This window comes from Pogona vitticeps, chromosome 1 (genome assembly GCF_051106095.1).
Source record: "Pogona vitticeps strain Pit_001003342236 chromosome 1, PviZW2.1, whole genome shotgun sequence".
NCBI classification, from domain to species: Eukaryota; Metazoa; Chordata; class Lepidosauria; order Squamata; family Agamidae; genus Pogona; species Pogona vitticeps.
The window spans coordinates 84058259-84079688 of NC_135783.1; the positions used below are offsets into that span (position 1 = coordinate 84058259).

Below are 21430 nucleotides of genomic sequence, written 5' to 3' on the forward strand. Positions count from 1 at the left end.
CTCCCATTGAATTGGATGTATTAATTGTATGCAGCTAAGTTCAGGATTCTTTCCTGTTCACTGTAGCTGCTTGCTATATTCTGGGCTTTGCTCCATTCCCACCAGCTGATTCTGGAGACTCTTTCTCCAGAATTAGTTGGCTAGCTCCTTCATTAAAGAAAATTGTGTTTGTGGTTTGTGAACACATCAGTTGTGCCGAGTGTACAGAAAGACTCCACCATCCAAATGGCCTCACTTCTGGATAATGGCTAATACTATGGAGGGAAGAATGGCTCCTGGAGATGACCCTTGCTTGTAGTTAGGTAGGAATGGAATTTGTTCTGTTTTCTGTTTTGCTCAAACTTCCCATAGCTGTATATGAGAATGTGAATGTTTCTGTTTCTTGGAGTATATTAAGTGGTGGTCATCCATGACAACTGTGCATTGTTTAAATGGACTGTATAGTTGCAGAACAACATTCATGGGGGTAGATTGTCTATAATCATTTTATGTTCTCATCTCCTTCACTGCGCAATGTTTGTCTGCCTGAAAATTAAGTAGGTTTCTTTTGTTGTATCGTCCTGGCATAAATGTGTAGCCAGATTTTCTTAACACAAGCCAATAAGGCATTGCAACAATGAACAGAGCAGAGAGACTGGATGCAAGTGCACTGCATGGTAGGCAGGGAACTTGGGTTTATTGGTTACAAGCAGCATCGTGGTGCCCACTGCCAGATTCCACCTTCTTGCAGTGAGAGCAGGTAATCAAACCCTGATGCCTAGCTCCAAGTCTTGTTGAACCTGTCATCTGAAAATGGGCACAGTTTCATCTCAGGTTTGTATCTCTCCCAACAAATGGGAAAAGAAATATGGGATTTGTTTGTTTTTGTTGTTTCTCTGGTTTGTTGAGAGAAACAAACCAGAGCAGAGACTCCAGCCCCAGTCAGACAAGCACACCAAAACTGGAGTAAGCAACATCTGAGGATGCAGGGGGCAGTGTTCCCTCTTTTCAGACTCTTAGAGGGCTGCCATTCGAAAACCTCATCAAAAAATAATTTTGTTCCAAAGTGGTAAATTATCTCCTCCAAAACTCTTTTAAACATAATGTCCTTATACCCTGTTTCAAGCCTTACAAGCCGACCCCCACCAGTTTTTTAAAGAAACAAAGGATTCCAGGGAGCATGATTCAAGTTTGTAGAGCTTTTCCCCACACACAGTTTAAGGGTCTGGGGCTTAGAGTATTATTACATGGAGGATAGGAGGACCTGCTTTGAACTTCATGCAGCCTGTGGACTATTCTTTGTCCATCTCTGCAGTAAACAAGTCCCATCCTCTGTCAAGCTACTCCATGTGCAACCAGGACAAATGGTGCAGTGTGCACTGCTGTTTCCACAGTTCGTTGTCTTGCCACATTGTGCAACCTCAGCCAGAGGGTATATTGTTTAGAAAGTGCTCCGGATCAGTTAACAAACATGACAGATGATATGCTGCTTCTGTGTAAATTTCCAAACCCAGAGTATGAAATATTGTCAAGGGCTATAATAGTAAGGTTACAGTTGTGTGGTCAGATAATGGAGTATAATGGGCAAGACAGCTCATGGTAAATCTTACACTAAGTCTGAGAACATTGAATCACCAGCCCTCTGAGGAGTGCAAGAGTGAAGCGAGCAAGCGTTCATGTCTGTCAAGTTTGATGCTTTACTTCAGCAATGAATCTGATCTGTGTCAATAGGTTGGTATTTGTTTGCTTTTTGTTTGTTTGTTTTCAAGGATCTGTTTGAGCCCCAGACTGCTTTGTTGCGATATGTGCTGGAGCAACCCTATTCCAGAGATATGGTCTGCAATATGCTAGGTCTAAACAAGCAGGTATTGTATTGTGGTGTCATGTTTTTTCTGCCTTGCATAGAACCTGCACTTTTCTTTTCTCTTTTTCTTTGCTATAGCTAACTGAGCAAAACAGTTGAGGATCAGATCATGATTTCTACCCCTTCAATATTATTGCTTTAGGTTAATTGGGCACCATTATTCATATTATTTCCATATTGTTTTGAAGGAGTCTAAATTGAAAGGTAGAGATTTTTTTAAAATATAATATTTTTGGCATTGCTTTTTTCCCCTATAAGGCCAGCCTCAAACATACCCTCAACAGATTTTAACCTACAGCAGACAAACCTTTCCCCCCCTTTTTTGGGTGGTGGTGGTGGTAGATGCACTACTTAGATCACTTGTCTATAGAATTTGTCTGTTGAGCACCTTGGCGTATTTTCATTACCTTCAATGGCAATGAATTGTTTAATGTTAAGTGATTTTTTTTTTGTTTTTGTTTTTTTGCCTTTTGCCTTACCATGTGGGAGGGCCTGGTCTGACTTGGGGTAACTTGAGGCTGGCCTCATAGTCACTGTTTTGTCTTTTCTTTTTTTCTTCCTTTATTTTTGTTCTGTCCTGTCTTGTCCTGCCCATCCTCCAATGCTCTAGACCTTGAACATTGCTCAGGTATGTTCACAACCTTACTGTTGTATTGTGACTAACGATACGCTGGCTGCTTTGTAGCCACTGATTCCAGTTCGAGAATACGTGTCTGGCCAGGGCTTGAAATTGGTGGGACAGTCACATACTAATAGAAGGTCAACTTCCTATAAAATTTTAAGAATGCTGTGTAGTTTATAAAGGACATTAAGGGCCAGTTCAATCATTGGCTTATGTTACCCATTGCTTTCCAAGCCTACTGTAGCTATTTGTGTTCAGATAATAAAATGTCCTCACCTTTTTTAAAAGAAAAGTTAGTATAAATACCTGAGGGAAAATTCTTCTGTTGAACGATAGTGTCCTTAAGATTTATAAGTTAAAAAAAATTCAACTTGACTAGGAAAGATCATTCTCAGCCTCCATAATAAATTCCCTTTTAAGCATCTCCAAATGGGCTGAACTAAGCATAGGTGCAAAGAAATTTTTAAAAACCATATTTTAAAATACTATTGACACAAATCCATGACTTCTTTACTACCTACATTTGTCTGCTTATAAATTTTGCCATTGACCTCTTTTTTCAGTTTAACTTTTATCCGAAGTTATAATTGAAGCAAAGCGTTGGTGTTTGCAATACTATAGTGAAGGTTGTGTCAGTGTTTTCATTTTATAAAAACTCTTATTTCAGGGATTGTACTTGACCATAACATTTGCTTGACGTTAAAATTTTGGTTGTTTCATTAAAAAAAAAAGCCCCCATATTGACAATCATTTAGAGCACTACATGTGTTCTCTTTGCAAAGATAAGGTAAAGTGGCACTCTGCTTTTGCAGTGTAATGTTTAAATACCCTGGTCATAGTGTGGAGCCTCAGGTATGCCATACGGTTGCTGTCACTTGAATGGAACAGGCTCTCTTTTGTAGCCACAGCTGACAGTGTTAAAATCCCATTTATATGTACAGTATTTTCTCACTAAAGCATGACTATATAAGTGCCCTGATCGGGTGAGTTTCTACTTCAGACCATTGCATGCATCAAAGCTACATGCTGATGTTTTCCTGTTTAATTCAGTGGACAGGATGCCTATACACAATCATCTTGTGATGCACGTACAGCTGTCATTCCATCACACTGACTGGAGAAAGCAACTTAGGAGTGTGCGCTTGTGTATCCATTAGAGTGCATGCAACATTTTACCTTGTAGCAAACGTACCCATTGGGGTAAAAAAGGATTAAATGATTACGTTAGTTAAAATGGAGTAATTATAGTATTGAGCTAGGAGTCAATCTGGACTTCACTGCCATTCATATACTGGCATTTGCTTCACTAGAATAAATACTGATGTGTTGGCATGCATCTCCCCATAACTGGGAATGCATCAAGATGAGCCAGGGAACACTGGACTGATCTGCCCACCATTCATCTTTGATATTTGCACAGCTACTTTTAGAGTGCACAAACTGGTCAAATAGCAAATAGCTATGTTGTGTAGAGTTGGAATTGGGACTTGGAAAACCTTAGGCTCCAGTCCCTTGAAACTATGAGTTTGTTTTGGTAGCTTTCACAGTGAGACTGTCAAATTCTATAGGTTCCTCCTCCTTCATAGCTAACTTCTCTTAAGTCAAGAAAAGCTAAAAATCAAAAGGTGTGTTAAACATGTAGAATTCTAGATTTCTCCATCCATAATTGGTTGAGACCTATCATTATGAAATCAGTATTTAAAAGCTTTATCCTTATGTAGTTGGATGGCAACTTCTTGAGGTCCAGGAGTTAATCACCCATTTGCTGACTTTGGAGGGACCCATCTGCTCCCTTGCCCTCCAACTCCAAAAATAGCTTTCTTTTAAAAAAATTTGACTGAAAAAGACCTCTAGTAGTTTAAAAGGTGAGGGTTTTTTTATTTATTTAAACTTAGATAAATACTGGCAACACTGGAGGGAGCCCAAAACATGGCAGAATTGCCACACACACCCTAGCACACATTTGAGCAAAAGCATTTTAGAAAAAAATGGTGAAGGGCTTGGGGCTATATATAGCTCAGACTGCACTTTATGCACCTACTCTGTACAGATAAGGTGTAGAATTTGGCTTCCTTTAGCTGAAGAGCCAAATTTAATTTCATAGAAGTTTTCAGGGGTGATATTCAATCATGGGAAGAGCAAAAGAGAAAAGGCAGACACAAAAAATAACAATGTATTTTAGCTTAAAGCTCCTGCTGCTGCTATGTCTTAAGAGAGGCATTTGACACAAGAAAAATACTTTCAAATTTGGGTACACTAGTAAGTGATGATGATGTGGAAGGAGGCCTGGCCATCTGGGGATCATGGAGAGCTCAGTTATGAGCCAGCTTGGAACATCAGATTTATTTCCTGTGCCTTCTCTTTTGTCTGCATGGTTAAGCAAAGTGAATTCAAAAGGGGTATTGTTGCATCCTGAAAGTATTAGACAAGAATCATATTTTACTATTTTCTGTTCTCAAATTCAGGCATTCTTAAATCAAGTACTGCTACCTCTACCACTTCATCTTAAAACGACCCAAAATTATTAAAAATGTCTGAATCTTTTTATAATTAGTTTTAGAAATGACATGTTAATAATGTTCTATTTATTAAAATCTGACTATATATGTTGTAAAACACAAAGATTTTGACTCCCATCATACTTTTATCAGCTGTACCATTGATCAGAGCAAACTTTTATGGCCAAGTAATAAAACCTTGAAAATTATGTTTTTTTAATGGAAATGCTGACAAATTATGAATTGTAGGTGTGCTGCCATAATAACAACAGTCTGTGAAATTTTTGTTCATTTGTCAGTGAAAAAGCATGAAGAGGTTGTGTGTCACATTGCTTGGTGGAAATTTGGGGCTGGAACTGTGAATGATATCAGATTGTGCAGGTTGATATGATTGCGGATGAATCTGTAAAGAGATACATGCATATTCCAGTACTTCCTTGTGTTAGCTTTGTTACTTCAATGCCAGCTGGTTGAGCTGCATCACAATTTCATACTATACATGCATCTCACAAGAAATTGTGTAGATACAAGCTTTTAAAAAGATGCACCACATCTAGCCATGCTTCATCCCACTTGACCGTCATCTATTTAACTTGAGTTCTGTTTGCACTAGATTTGTGGGTATAGAGTCTAACACATATTTGTCATGTTTGTATGATCTGACTGCTGTAATACTGTTATGGACAGATGTTGTTGGGAAAGAGTAATGCTTCAGCACTAATGGAAACAATATACAAATTTAAGTAATAAATAAATAAATAAATCCCCTCATATCAGAAAGTGTATAGAATCTAACTGCTGTTTTACACTTGCATGAGAGTAATTGTGTAAGTGTTGGCAGTGAGAGGTAGCTTCTGTTCTTGGGTTCATTCCTGATCATGTAATTGGTCTCATGCCCAGGAATACAAGCAGCACCTTATTAATGAATGGCAATTTGTCACATGCGATTTCCCATGACAATGACAATGACAATGACAATGTTAATGTTAATGTTAATGTTAATAATAATAATAATAATAATAATAATAATAATAATAATAATAATAATAATAATAATAATAATAATAATAATAATAATAATAATAATAATAATAATAATAATAATAATAATAATAATAATAATAATAATAATAATAATAGTTGTTACACACTGTCAAGTTAATTCCAATTTATGGCAACCATTTCCAGGATTTTCTAGTAGAGGGTGCTTTGGAACTGTGCTTTGTACCCAAGACTAAAAAGGCTGGATCTTTTAGGAGACACAGTAGGGAAATGAACTCCCAGACTCTTCTGCAGCCAGATACATAACTCACAGAGCAGTCCAGCCAGTACAAGTGTAAATTGGCCATAAGATTCTGGCCAGTTTGAATAGTATTCTACTCTGAGATAATTAAGCCCAACTAAACTAACATCTGTGCCCATGTTTATACCCAGTGTTCCAGCTTCCAGAAGACCTGCACTTTCATAAAAAAAGAAAAACGTCTTCCCCGCCTCACTCAGCAGAAGTAATTTTCCTAATTAGCTCATTACCAAAGAATGAGTGCATCTCAGCCTTGAAGCTCTTTGTCACAGCAGTAAGCTGCGCAATCCAGTCACCAGTGGGCATTCCCTTCTCTCAGTCAGCTTGCCCCAGGCACTGATTACAAAGCCTGATTTTCCAGAAGAGCAGCAGAATCCATGATCCTTCATTTTCTCAATCGTTTGACAATGGAAATTTGTAGAAATGCCTTTTCTTCCCTTTGAGGTATTTAGAATCCACATTGGTCATTCAGAGGAATAATGCTCAAGACTGCCTTTCTATTTCACCAATTGCCAGGATATAATTGCTCGTTTATTTATTTATGCATTCATCAAAATGAATATAACAATTGTACAGTGGTGCCTCGCTTTATGACGATAATCCATTCCAGCAAAATCAGTGTACAACAAAATCGTCGTCAAGCGAAAGTAAAAAACCCATTAGAATGCATTAAAAACCGGTTTTTTATCATCCAGCGAAGATCCTCCATAGGGCGGCCATTTTCCGGTACCTGTAAAGCAAAAAAGCCCTCCTAAACACAGCGGGGAGCCATTTTGCACAGCGGGCGGCCATTTTGAACCCCGACGATCAACTGTTTTCTGATTGTCGTTAAGCAAAAAATTGATCATCGTCAAGCGAAAAAGCCCTTTGTAACATCGTTTTGCGATCGCAGTAGCGATCACAAAAACATCATTGTGAAGCAATTTCGTCGTATAACAAGATAATCGTCAAGTGGGGCACCACTGTATAAAATTCTAAAGATGTGGTGCATACAGTAAATAACTTAAAAACAGTTGGGAAAGAATGCAAAATAATTCAGCAAAATAAAACAGTAGGAAGACATCCACAATCCTATAGCCCAGACCTATAGCCCAGACCTAAGTTCAGTGCAACCCAAAATCATGGGTGAAGAGCCAGACTTTAACTTGATGTAGAAATAAGACCAATGTTGGCACCAGTTGGCCTTCCATAATCAGGGCACTACAGCAGACAAGGCCTCCCCTGTATCTCCATGTAATGTGTTTCTTCCACTGATAGGACACAAGATGGACTCCCCACAGATCTTAGTGCTCAGGCAGGCATATAGAGAGAGTGATGTTCCCTTAAGTATCAAAGTCCCAGACCATTTAGAACCCCCAATGTCATTATTGGCACCTGAACTTGTATCTGAAATGGGTTGACAGACAGTGCTGTTTCTTATAAATAGTATAATGTGTTTTCTGTATTACGTTCTGGGCTGCAGTGTAGCTACTGCACTCTGCACTAGATGTACGTAGGTTTCATGAAATCCTCAAGGGAAACCTGGTCTAAAGTATATTACAATTACACACTTCAGCTGCCTGTAAAAAATGGGGGAGGAAAAGACCCCTTTGTTGCTGTCAGTGGGGAATTGAGGCAATAGAAAAGCCACATGAAAAAAACATTGGGGGTGGTGTGAGCTGACGTGTTGGAAAGAGGAACACAGAAGACTCAAGAAAACTAGAGAGAGCCTGCAGATAGAGTGAGAAAAGTTGGAGAGAGTAGTTGGAGAAGTTAGGGAAGCCTCATATGGGAAGAAAGCAGAGAGTGTGAAAAAATGAGAGTGTTTGGCGGATTGATTCTGAAAGACAGAAATGGATTAATTACTGCAGTCTATGGTCCTTGTGCACTGGGAGTCTAGATGAAAATGTTGTGGAGAGATGACTCTAAATGAGAGAACCATCAGTATAGTAGAGATGGCTGGAGGCACCTGGAAAAATATTACAGGCCGAATAGTACAGGCCAATACATGCTGCTGATCCATCTGTTTCTCGATTATAACCTTCTCCAAAGGCGCTTTTATGTTATGTAACCCTTGGCTTTGGAACCAGTAGTTCGGTTCACCATAGTGCCTCCTAGAGAAGAGGGCAAGCGACACTGTCAAAACAGTCTCAGAAGAAGGGTATGATAAACCACTTCTGAACAACTTCTAGACTTCACACCTTCCATCAAAAATACAAGAAGTGCCATCACAGTATCTAACAGGGAAAGAGAGGCATTTCTCCAAGTTTTTTTTTTAAACCCCACAGCTGTTTGGGTTTCAAGGGAAGACTTTTAAAAATCAGAAGTAGTTGGAAATGTCTTCTGGAACAGGTTATAGGGGCAAAACATGGCAAAATTGCCCCCAAGCCCCAGAAAGGTTAATAGTTCCTCCCAAATAACCTGTTTTTTAGATAATTTTGGGGTGTGAAGGTCTGAAACTGGACCCCCAGGAATACAGTCATACCCACATCTAATTACACTGTTTCCAAACCACTGTGAGTGCACTAGCAAATTTAAAATTTGAGTTCACAAAGTTATAGAAACATTGCTGATAAAGCAGTGATGAGAGCTTTGTACTCTTAGATGTGTGCAGTGCTATCTTCAGACCTCTTGAGCAGATCTTGGGACACTTCTGACCTTGTAGCAATGCTCTTAGACAAATGTCATTTCCTGGTTCACTCTGGAGTAGCACATGTCATCAGCATCATAGAGTTGGAAGAGATCATGTAAGCTCTCCAGTCCACTCCTTGCTTTGTAGTGCAGGATGTTACTGCAGCATCCCATATAGATAGTAGTTCATATTCTGTTTAAACAGAGTATTTCTCCCTCTAAATCAGGGGTTTTAAACTCAATTTACCTGGGGGCCACTAGAGGCAGAGTCTGGGTGAGGCTGGGCCGCATCAGATTTTCCGCCAAGCGGAGCAAGAGCCCAAGGAAGCGGCCCAGGAGTTTCCTTAGCCGACAGACAGGTGGGCTGGCTGGCAGGCTGCAGTTCCGGATGGAGGGTGCAAGAGGCGCTGTCTTGGGAGAGAGCCGGCAAGCAAGGCTAGGGCCTTTTTTTTACTCTTGACAGCAGAGGATGTGTGGGCACTTTGGGGGGGCAGGCAAGGCAAGGGCCACAAAATATCATCTGGGGGGCCGCAAGTTTGAGACCCCTGCTCTAAATAGTTCAGAGTACAGAGTGCTGTCCTCTGAAGATGCCGGCCACAGAGACTGGCGAAACGTTAGGAAGAACAACCTTCAGAACACAAAGAGCCCGAAAAACCCACAACAACCATTAGATCCCAGCCGTGAAAGCCTTCGTGAATATCTTTCTCCCTTGTTTCTATTTACATATAATACTCCAGATTGGAATCAGATCTGTTCTGAGACAGATATTGTGCCAGGGAATGCTGGATTCTGTTAGCGGGTTCACACGTTTTCTTTTACAAAATGTTTTGCATAATTTTGTTGTGTACTGTAGTTTGAAATGTAGTCTTGGGAAGTATAGAAACACTGACACTGCTCCTAACCACACAGAATCTTACTCAACTACATCTCTGGCGTCTAAATTTTCAGAAGATGTTGCCTGTAAACATTCCCGTTTTATAGCTGGCATAGGGTTCCTCTCTGTTGATGTTGGCCTAGCTACTGGAGGGACAGTCTTCCCCCATAGTTAATTGGTGGGCTTATATGCAGTCTTTTGCTACTTCCTGTTGGAGTGAATTGTAATTACAAACTGTTTTAAATGCAGAGGGGAGCTAACAATGATAGATTGCACTAAGCATAGAAACTAGCCCTACAGCTTCACTGTTGTATTTCTGATGCAAATCAGTCCTTTCACCATGAGAAAGAAGTCCTCTATTTATGTCAGTTTAGAGTTTCTACCCAAAGCAGATTCCTTGGAAAGATCTGTTTTTAGCAGGATAACAAAAGGAAATAAAAGGTATAAACTCCCTATCCTGATTTGCTATGGTTCTGATAATAACCAGCCTAGCCCAACCATTTCTATTTGCACTTTAAAATAAAACATGTGGATTAATTGCAGATGTTTAAGCACTGTATCTCAGCTTGTCTAATTTGTCTTTGCCTCTCTGGCATTTGAATTGTTCAGTAGTTGCCCTCCCAAATATCCTTGCTACTTAACTCTGTTTATTCCTTACAACAGCAAATAGGTTGTGGAAAGCTGCAGTTAAAATGGAGCAAAAAGAAACGAAAACTGAACCTCCTTTTCAAATCTGTATATTATTACATCCCGGGATTCATTTCCTGGTCAAGTTAAAAGGATTTTGGAAGCCTAGAACTGGCTTTTGTAATTTTAAAAAATAAATAGTTAAAAAGAATGACATTCATTATCTTTTTATTGGAAATCCTGGCTTTTTAATTCAAATAATAATATGACTAGGGGAGGGTAGAAGCATTGGGCCCTTGGCAGTTTGCCCTCTCCCTGTCAAATTCTAGTGAATTTCAAGCCCTGTACTGAGTAGCTGTGCATGCTGAATCATGAAATAGTTTGTAGTATTGTCTGCTGCATTCTGCTCTGCTTCATAATTAGTTGCATTCAGAAAAAATAAGTATTCTCAACTGGTGGTGTTAATATTGCCCTTTGTAAATCTGTAACGTGGTTGACTTGTGATAATGGCATTGTGTTTTGTTTTGTTTTTTGAAAGAGAGGGCGAAAAGCAACTAATGCTTTCCTTTTTTCATTAGAAATCTTCTGTTTTAAGCATGTTTCAAGAAAGCACAGCTAGGTTTGTAGCTTTTGGCAGTTTTGAGCTGGCAAATAGCATGTGAAAGAGAGAGTGCTGTTCTCAAGAGTTTGTCCAAAGTTTTGCCATTTTTTGCATTGAGTTATTTGAAAGCATAATCCCTTTTTCATGGCAAAAAGCAACCCACATTGGTTAAGGTCAGAATGAGTAACTCTTTTTGACAATATCCTTTTTTCTTTTTCACTTTCTAAGCTTTTAGGCTGCCCATTAATCAGAGCAGATGACAGTTAAGAGGAGTATTTTATTTTTAAAAAATCTGAGTTTTATGGGAAATTTCTCTTAAAAAGAAAAACACTGCAAACCTTTTTTGCCTCTAGAAAGGGACACAGCATATTCATGAGTAGATTCTGAGCCGCTCCCAATCTTTTCTGTACTGTCTATTTAAAATAATACTTTTTCTTTTTATTAAGGCTGTGTTATGTTACAGGTACATTATGTAAAACATGCAGCTTCTTCCTATAATATAAAAGAGATGCAGTTGCTAAATGAGCTCCATACCAATATCTGAAGCACACATTCATCTACTGCTTGCTGCTAACAGGAAAAATAATCTCCATGCTGTTCCGATATAGAATGTTCCAAAATCCAGTATCTAAAAAGTACGCAATCTGAATAAGTGAAGATTGTGAAATCAAGGGAGAGAACATGTTTCCAGAGAGATTAATCCTCACTCGTGCGTACGCACACAAACACACACAAAAGCAGATGACTTAACAGCTATGGCATTGACATTGGATCCAGTATTCCCACAACATGGCTGCATTCACATTGCATATTAAACATAACTGTACAAGCAGAAAGGGACTGCTGCCTATTCTGCTGCAGAGCTTTCACTTCTGCCATTGATTAACCATATTTGTGCAAAGCAGAGCTGTGCTTAATTGTAGCCGATTGGTTTCTGAAGCAGTACTGTTTAAACTAATCATGGTTACAATTAATAATATTCAAAATGGGTAGTTAACCACAGTTTGTCAGGTGGCATTGTATGACACGTAATGGGTGAGGAAAATCAGAAGCTTCTAGTCTCCTCTGAGCCATGTGGGAGGCACAAGGTTGTGTCTTGTTCCTATTAATTCACATCATGCGAACCTCTGAATTAAACCGACATGCACATACAATAGGACCCTCATATCCACTGGATCGATATCTGGGCTTCATTTATTTACCGTCTGAAAATATTAAAAATAGTAAATTAAAAACCCCAAAATGCATGTTTATACAATGTAATTACCAGATCTGGCCTCTAGAGGAACCAGAGACTGTTATATAGGTAACTCACTACCATTTTGCCTAATCTTCTAGCATCTTGGAGTGACTCCATTTACTTTGCAGAGCATCATCATTGCCAGCTACCATTGATTACTGTCCTTATAGGTACAGTAGATAGGGTTTGCTATCTGTGTTTTTCAGTATCTGTGGAGGAAGGGGCTTGGAACCAATCTGCCATGGATATGGGAGTCCTGCTGCCTAGCCAATCTCTCCAAATGTAGTGCTAAGCTATGTCTGAACAGCATATTTGTGCTTCAGGCTCATATATTGCCCCCTTTCCTCCCATCACACTCCAGTTAACTAGTTATGCCCCGTTTGCAATAGCTCCTATTTTGCTGTCAGGCCAGAACCACGAAAATGTAGCATAAATCCATTGTATAGTTCCAACTAGAATAGACCTGTTGAAGTCAACACTTAATGTAGTGGTCAATATGACCAGATAGGCGGGGTATAAATGTAATAAATAAAATAAATTAATTAATTAATGTAAGTTCCACAAATTCCGTGAATCTTTTCTAGTTGAGGTTGTCAATAGAATTTACACATATGTTATATACTTGGTGGCCTTACTAGCATTGTCCTTTAACTTCAAATCTTAGATTATTAGCAATAATTAAGTAAAGTACATAATGATGGAGAGGAGAAAACAAAAATGCAGCTTAGTGTTATGTGCTAACTGACCCAGTGTTTTAGGTCTAACCTGTTAAAGGGCCAGGACAAGGCCTTCATTACAGAATTGTACAGAAATGTCATACACAGGTTTATCAGTCACACTACAGCACCATTTAGGGCTGAAATACATTTTTAGAAAACATTCTATTCAGTTACTTATTTTGTATAAGAAATACTGCGACCTGTAACATCAAACAGCTTTAGTGCCGTGGCTTACCTTGTAAACTGTTTATGTTCAGATCTCATTTCATGCTTCTCAAACATATGTTGATGTAACTGTACTGAAATGAGCAGAGTGTAAGTAATAGGTACCAGTCTTTGGAATACTGTATCTGATTTCTGCTTTGCAGCATAAACAGCGATGCCCAGTCCTGGAGGACCAGTTGGTGGATCTTGTGGTATATGCCATGGAGCGTTCTGAGACTGAAGATAAATTTGATGATGGGGGAACCAGCCAGTTGTTGTGGCAGCATCTTTCCAGTCAGCTTATCTTCTTTGTACTTTTTCAGTTTGCAAGCTTTCCTCACATGGTCCTGTCTCTCCATCAAAAGGTAGATGCCTATGACTGACAAAGATTAAAGCAGATCACTCTTTCTTAAACCTGATTTCAGTCCCTACTCCCAGCTTATACATCCATACCTCCCAAACCTAGCCCTATACCTCTCTGCTCAGCAGGTGAGGGTTTTTTTCTTTATGAACATTTTGTTATACATGATAATTGGTAGAGCAGGGTAAAGAAATACCAACATTTCTTGAGTAGAGTGTAAGAATGGTCAGTGCTTAACACTGAATGTTTGTCTCAAGGAAGGATAGATATAACATGTATAAAATATTCCGGGAGAAGTTTGACCTATTGCCTGCTTTATGGAAGCCATTCAAGTAGTACAGACTGGGTGAGTTGAACAGCCAAATGTTTCCATTTGTAGTTGAAGCAATATTTTAGCTCCAGCTTTTGAAGAAAGCAAGTACTTTCTAAATATCTGGTATTTTTAATTTAATGGTTCCCAAACATGAGGTCCTAAACGTTCCAGACACCCCTTCTGGGATCTTTAGTCTAAGAAAACTAGCTGATAGTTTTGGGAACCATTGCTTTCAGTCACTATTATTTGTTGAATCTCAACTATTAGTCAGAGATCTTTCAGTCTTTGAGGCTTGCACATCTTTAAAGAAACGGTAATGATGACAGATCATAAGAACTTAGTATCTCGTGGAAAAGTGAGGGTATATAGTGTTTAGGAAGTTGGAACTTAATGTTGAGTGCTTTTTTTACCTTTAGTTTGTGGATTTAATGCATCTCTTTTTATAGTTGGCAGGCCGAGGCTTAATTAAAGGCAGAGACCATCTGATGTGGGTGTTGTTACAGTTCATCTCTGGAAGTATTCAGAAAAATGCATTAGCAGATTTCCTCCCTGTAATGAAGCTTTTTGACCTCCTTTACCCTGAGAAGGAAGTGAGTTTCCTAAATGATACAATATGACTATTATTAGGATTCACATGAAAGGATGCCATAAGATAACATAAATGTATCTTTTCTTGAAGCAGCTTAGAATATGATAAATAAGATAGTAAAGTAAATTGTTTTGGATTTCATGAACTTCATGTATTGAAATTCAGGAAAAGGATGTTCTTTTGCAACCTGCATTTCACTGAAGAGATGTATGTTGGAGGAGCTTTTGCCATGACACCCAAAACATTTGGCATGTTTCGTCTTCTTGCATGAGGACATAGAAAGCAACAGCTACACCAAGTGCATGCTGGTATTCAGCTAGGAGACAAGACACAGTAGCTTGAGGCCTGCCTGTCCACACTTTGGCTTATTAGAGGAAATGAAGCTGAGCCAAAGATGGATAGAGCTGAGCAGACTCTTATGGAAAATCAATGAGAGAAATCCCTTTAGGGAGAAAAAAGGTTACGCAGTATCTGAGGCCACGGTTCAAGGAACATGACACAGAGACGCAAGGCTATCATTCTGCGTCCTTGGAGCTACAGAATCCCTATCAGTCTCTTACCACTAGAAAAAGGGCAGCACAGTACTCCAGATCCTTTAGAGCAGTGGTCCCCAACCTTTTTGACACTGTGGACCGGTCAGGGGGGATGGGGCCTGTGGGGGGGGCACCCCCGTGCTTGCGCGCTTGTGTGAAGGGGCGGTGGGTGCGCGGGCAGTTCCGCGCATGTATGAAGGGGCTGTGTGGGAGGAGTACGTGCAGATGGGGTGGGAGATCTGTCTCCGTGGCCTGGTCAGGCCAAGGCCACAGACCGCACCGGGCCGCAGATCGGGGGTTGGGGACCCTTGCTTTCGAGCACTTCTGACAAGGCTGGACCTTGCAAAAAGATTAGCTAAAATCAAGATATGACCACAGTATTCCCCTCATCTAGCACAACTTTTTTAAAAAAAATTAAGATTAGACTAGCATGGCTTGTTTTTGAGAAACCTGAAACTACCTGTTTTCCTTAAATGCATATAGATGAGCTGTTGTTCCCTGGAATTTTTTACAGTTGCCTGGATCTTCTCTCTCCCCTGCCCCCATCTTCTTTTGGGACAAGACAGAGGCAATCCGGTTTTGTTAGTTTTAACCTATCTTGCAAATCTGAGTTTATTCTAAACTTTAGCCCTCCTGAATTCTACCTACAAAAATGGCTGTTCGTTTATATGCTTTCTTGGTGATTTGCTCCATTTCCTATACATGCTGCTATACAAATCTTAGCTTATCTGAGAGTTCCTTATGCATATGTCTTCCATTTTTCTTTCCTGTAGGAATTATTCATGACTGTGCCTTACGTACACCACCTTTAAAAATCTCTCATCCCCATGTACTCCCTTCCTTTTTAACTATTCTTAGCCATGGAATATCTCCTTAAGTTTATTGAAATCAGCTTTCTCAAAGTTCAGATACTATACTGTTACACTACTCTCAGATTTCCTTTTCTTCAGTATTAAAAAATGAGAAAAGGATAACATCACTTCCATCCAAACCTCCTATCTTGCTGACCAGTTCTTGCCTGTTAGGGACCAGATCCAGAATAAATGCTTGCTGTTTTTCCAACCTTCTGGAAGTGAAGTGGTCCATAAGGCAGATGAGGAATCTGGAAAGAAAGTGACTAGTGTGGAGGAAATGCTAGTCAGATGTGCAGATGACACCAAACTGAGATGGGTAGCTAATACTTTAGAAGACAGAATCAGATCACCTTAAATATTTTGAAGATCTAGGCTAAAACAAACAAATAGTTTCAACAGGGAAAATGTGAAGTCTACTGTTTAAAGAGGACAACTCAGATGCATACATATATAGTGAAAAGTATCCAAGTATCCTTCTTGAAGTGTGGTATCCAGAACTGGACACAATCCTCAAGGTGAGGCCTAACCAGTGCTGAATAGAAGGTAACTAGCATCTCTCAGGATTTGGAAACTATACTTCTATTAATACAGCCTAAAATAGTATTTGCCTTTTTTGTAGCTACAGCACACTGTTGGCTCATATTCAGTTTGTGATCTACAACAATTCCAAGGTCCTTCTTGCTCATAGTATTGTTGAGCCAGGTGTCCCCCATCTTGTTAACTGTGCATTTGGTTTCTTTTTCCAAGGTGCATTACTTTGCACTCCTTCCTGTTGAATTTCATTCTGTTGTTTTCAGCCCAGTGCCCAAGGCTATCAAGATCATTTTGAATTTTGCTTCTGTCTTCTAGGGTATTAGCTATTCCACCGAATTTTGTGTCTTCCACAAATTTGACAAGCATTCCCTGCACTCCCTCATCCAAGTCATTAATAAAAATGTTGAAAACCACCAGATCCAGGACTGAGCCTTAGGGTACTCCACTTGTTACCTCCTCCCAGTTGGAGAAGGAGCCATTAACCATCATTCTCTGAGTACAATTCTGTAACTAAGTGTGTATCCACCTGACACTTGATATATCCAGATTACACTTAGTTAGCTTGCTAATCAGGATATCGTGGGACACTTTGCCAATAAATCTAACCCTGAGTGCAAAGTAAGAATCCTGAATACAGTTTTTCAGTAACTGTCATGTAGAGACAAAAAGTGCTACAACAATCAGTGCAAAGAAATACAATTCGTGCAAAGGAGAACAACCAAGAGAGGCGAAGGACAAAAGACCTCTTACAGAAAACAAAAAATCAAAAGAAATTTAAGCCTACATCACTTTGACTGCTGCTTTTCCCTGCCTTTTGTGAAGCCAAAATTGAAGCATTGCTTCTCCCTGCCTTTTTGCTAAATCCCATGGCTTCACAAAAGGCAGGGAAAAGCAGGGATCAAATTTTCTAATTTGGGATTAGAAAAAGGGGGAGGGTGATTTTATAAACCGAAAAATACGGTAATTTTCTTTAGTGTCTTAGAGAAAGTTTTTTTCAGTTTAGGGGTAAGAACCTACTCCTTTTCTAAGATATTTGTCTTTTTAGATATATAAGTTTATGGGGTAAATTTGATTAATTCCTAGATTTAGTTCATTGCTCTTAATGATAGCAGAATGGAATTTAACTTAATGTTTTTCCTTTCCTTAGTGTATTCCAGTGCCCGATATCAACAAACCCCAATCAACGCATGCTTTTGCAATGACCTGTATCTGGATACATCTGAACAGAAAGGCTCACAGTGACAATTCTAAGCTACAGATTCCGATTCCTCATTCTCTCAAGCTTCACCATGAGTAATTACTATTTCTAATTGCTCCTTTCAAAGGTTCTGGTGCTGTTTCTTTATAGTAGACAATGCAAAGGTCTCCTTGGCTTGTCCTTTATATTATTTTAAAATATAAAAAAGTATATTTTTGAGCTTTATGGACCCAAGTATACTGCAGTTATAATAGCTGTTCAGAGCAACACAGCAGAACGGATATCTTTCAGAAACTTCTTCCATTTTTCAGTCTGTGGCTCCCTTCAAATGTGCCAGAGCACCCCAGGGGGCCATATGGTTCCCATTGAGAATTTTTTATTTAATTTTATTTTTATTTTTTATTTTTATTTTTTAATTTAAAAAATAAAAGGCAGTTGACTGTTTCATCGGGTTTCTAATTCTGTATAATGGTCTGTCACTCTTCAATTTTAATTTCAATGTCACTTCCAAATTTCAAGAAACCATTTCTTTCCTGCTTCTGTGTTCTTCATAATTCTTGGTTTTATGCAAAGTTTTGACCACATTCTTACTGTACATAAACCCAGGCATCTGGTAAGTAGGAGATGCAATAGGTATATTTAATACACAAAATATATCAATATATTTCTTGTGGGTGATTAAAAGTTGTCATCCTGTTTTCACAGATAGCTAGCAAAGTACTTACAATTCTGACTCAAAGAATTTTATGAGAAAATCAAGGTTGATACTATTTCCCAACAGATACCACCCACACTGTCCATAAGGGTAAATACTTATTGTATTTCAGCATCCAGTTTGAACATCCAAGTGCACTGAGCAATTTTTCTTCTAAAATTCTGTTTTTTACCTGTAGCACTATTCTAGAAATGAGCATATCTTTATTTTCTTTCCCACCTTTCTCTTGTAATTTAGGTTTTTATTGTATCCTTATTTGACAGGGGGCGCTGTAACCTGATAAGAGGTCCTAAAGGCGGTGGCCAGAAAAAAGGTTGAGAATGGCTGCTCTAAGTAATACAACATATAAAAGGATCTCCAACCATGACCATAAATTATGGTTAAGTTCATGTAGAAGAAGGTAGTCCCTCAGATTACCTGGCCTCATCTCTTTATAGCAAAGATGGTAACATGCACCACCAGGGATCCAAATATTATCCCTAGCATTTTTTAAGGTGCAGAAATTCTCCTGTGAGGGCAGTGTTGCTGTGTTCTAAGGCATCCTCAGCAACTCCAAAGTCATTTTATTTCTGACCACCTGTCTGTTGAAGCTGGAAAGTCTGAAATGGGGTGTTTGAATCCCCACTGCTTTCTGAAAGAGGTGTAGCTGAGATAACCTGGAGAGTAGGTAACTGATGGAAAAACAGCTCCCGCCACCTATGATGCTTTGGGCAAGCTACCTGGTGCCAAATTAACACCAGAAGAAGGACTGATAGACCATTTCCAAGTACTTTATATCTAGAAATCCCTGCAAGGGTCTCTGTAAGTCAGAACTGAATTCATAGCACATAGTTATTATAGGAGGGCTGTCTCAGTTCTCTTAAAAAAAATAAAGCAGACACCCAGCTTTGTAAGAGAAAAATAGAACTGAGGCTTATGTGAGCAGATGAGACCCCCTAAGGTCCAAAGATGACCGTATTGGCCTCTAAACCTTTAGAGGCCAATATGTTTTTGAGTTTTGTAAATCAAAGGCTAAAACTTAAATTATGCTCAGAAACAGAGCAGAAGCTATGGAATATATTACAATTCTGTAAGCTGCCTTGAGTGGTCATAATGACCAGATAGGCGGGATATAAATAGAATAAATAAATTTAAAAAATGAATAAGTTGATAGGGAACAGGTAGTGTCCCATGTCTTTCAGTTCCTCAACCTACTGTATTTTGTCCTAAACAGCTTTGGCCTGACCATTTTGTTGTCCAGGACATTTAGTCTGTCTCTTTGTACTAATCAATAGTTCACGTCGCAGAAGTTTTTTTACACTTGTTATCTTTTATACTGACTGCCACTTCTTGTCCAGTTTTAAGGGTATCAGTATACATGGCACTTGACAGTTTAATGTAAGCTCCCTGCCCAAAGGAGCTGAGACTTTAAATTTGAACCAAGCAGATGAGGAATATTCAAGAGTAGTAACAGTCCCAAGAGAAGGAAATGGAGAGAGGCAGCTGTGATGAACAAAGCAGTTGCCATTCATCCTTTATATTGTTCATCTATAACATTTCTATAGTATTTTTAATGCCTAAAGCATGTAACAGAAAGAGGAATAAAAATCAGATTGATGAAACGCAGCTTACAATGTGATTAAAAAAACCCTTGCCATACAAAGGGGAGAGGTGACAGAATTCTGACAGGAACATAAGGGGGAAAAAGGTATGAATTCTGTTCACCCTAGGTTTTGTGGTGTCTCTGATACATACTCCTTTTGATTAGGTATGGGAGCAACAGGTTGGCTTTGTAATAGACATAAGGTCAGATGGGAGTCTAAAGATCCTAAGGTGACTGTGGTATAATCACCTTTCTGACTGTCATTTAATTTCTCTTTGGTTATACAGATTCCTGCAACAGAGTCTAAGGAATAAAAGTTTGCAGATGAATGACTACAAGATTGCCCTGCTGTGTAATGCTTATTCCACCAATTCAGAATGCTTCACCTTGCCCATGGGTGTTCTAGTAGAAACTATTTATGGGAATGGCAACATGAGAATCCCTCTCCCAGGAACCAATTGTATGGCTTCAGGATCCATCACGCCATTGCCAATGAACCTCTTGGATTCGCTCACAGTTCATGCCAAAATGAGGTGTGGTATAGTCAATAGCGGGAAGCTACAAAAGAAACATGTCTATGCATTTCACTAGAAAAGATGGACATTCTCAGGGAACTAACGTTATATGTTTTTCAAAATAACATGGTTCTCCCTTTTCCCTAGCCTTATCCACAGCATAGCTACCAGAGTGATCAAACTGGCCCATGCAAAATCCAGCTTGGCTTTGGCTCCCGCCCTTGTGGAAACATATAGTCGCTTGTTGGTTTATATGGAAATAGAATCCTTGGGCATCAAAGGTTTCATCAGTAAGAAACTTGTTTTATTTTACTAACAGATATGCTCTCACCTCAAAGCTGTATTGGAAATTTAATATTTATAATATTAATTTTGTTGTAAATTTATGCTGGCCCACCAAAGGGATTTCTGGTTCTATATGTTCATTTAAAAATTACTGTTTAATGCTTGTCCACTAAATGTGTGGGATATAAGTTTAAACAAAACAAATTATGTGGGATGGATCAAAACATGAAACCCAATCTCAGGAATATCTCTGCACATTTTTCCCACAGTAACAATACTTTTAGTGTGCTTATGCTTTAGGTCAACAGATAATAGAAATTTATACTCCAGCATAAATTTCTGGATAAATTTATGCTTGATCAAGAACATATTTTGACAACGGTCAAGATACGTGTTGCGTATTATATATCCTCCCCATTCATAAACTGACATGATGGATGTGCATTATTTTTTGCAGCATCATGAGAAATTTCATTCTTCAGCCACAGATCTATTGGGGGGGATTTTGTGCGTACTCTGATACTTCTTCTCAGAGAATAACATTTTTTTTCTAAATGCTCAAAGTTTTTCATAAGCATCATCTCATCCATTCCTCCAAGTCATGTTTTAAAGTGGGAAAGCAATAGTATCCTTTCCTTTCCTATAAGGAATTACGCTTGTTTTCTCCAGCAGCTGGGATTCAGAGGCTTGCTGCTTTTCATTCTGGAGTAATATTAGCTGTCATTATTAATAATATTTTTCTCTACTCTTTTTCCAAGGAACCTAGGGGGACAGAAACTTTTGTCTTCAAAATAACCCTGCAAGATAGCTTAG

At 39.0% G+C, this 21430-nt stretch overlaps 1 protein-coding gene across 3 annotated transcripts in view; it reads left to right on the forward strand.

The window, feature by feature from the left end:
• The window catches only part of MED23 (mediator complex subunit 23), a 51501-nt gene that overhangs the window by 11127 nt on the left and 18944 nt on the right, over positions 1–21430 (forward strand). Inside the window, exons 10-16 of one of the 3 annotated variants that reach the window (XM_020815542.3) lie at positions 1749–1844; positions 2454–2471; positions 13303–13503; positions 14259–14402; positions 17470–17615; positions 20105–20350; positions 20480–20622. In XM_020815542.3, the coding sequence (XP_020671201.2) occupies positions 1749–1844; positions 2454–2471; positions 13303–13503; positions 14259–14402; positions 17470–17615; positions 20105–20350; positions 20480–20622 (994 nt within the window). The remainder of the gene's footprint in view (positions 1–1748; positions 1845–2453; positions 2472–13302; positions 13504–14258; positions 14403–17469; positions 17616–20104; positions 20351–20479; positions 20623–21430) is intronic. The other 2 variants (XM_020815543.3, XM_020815544.3) reach the window with 2 other exon arrangements.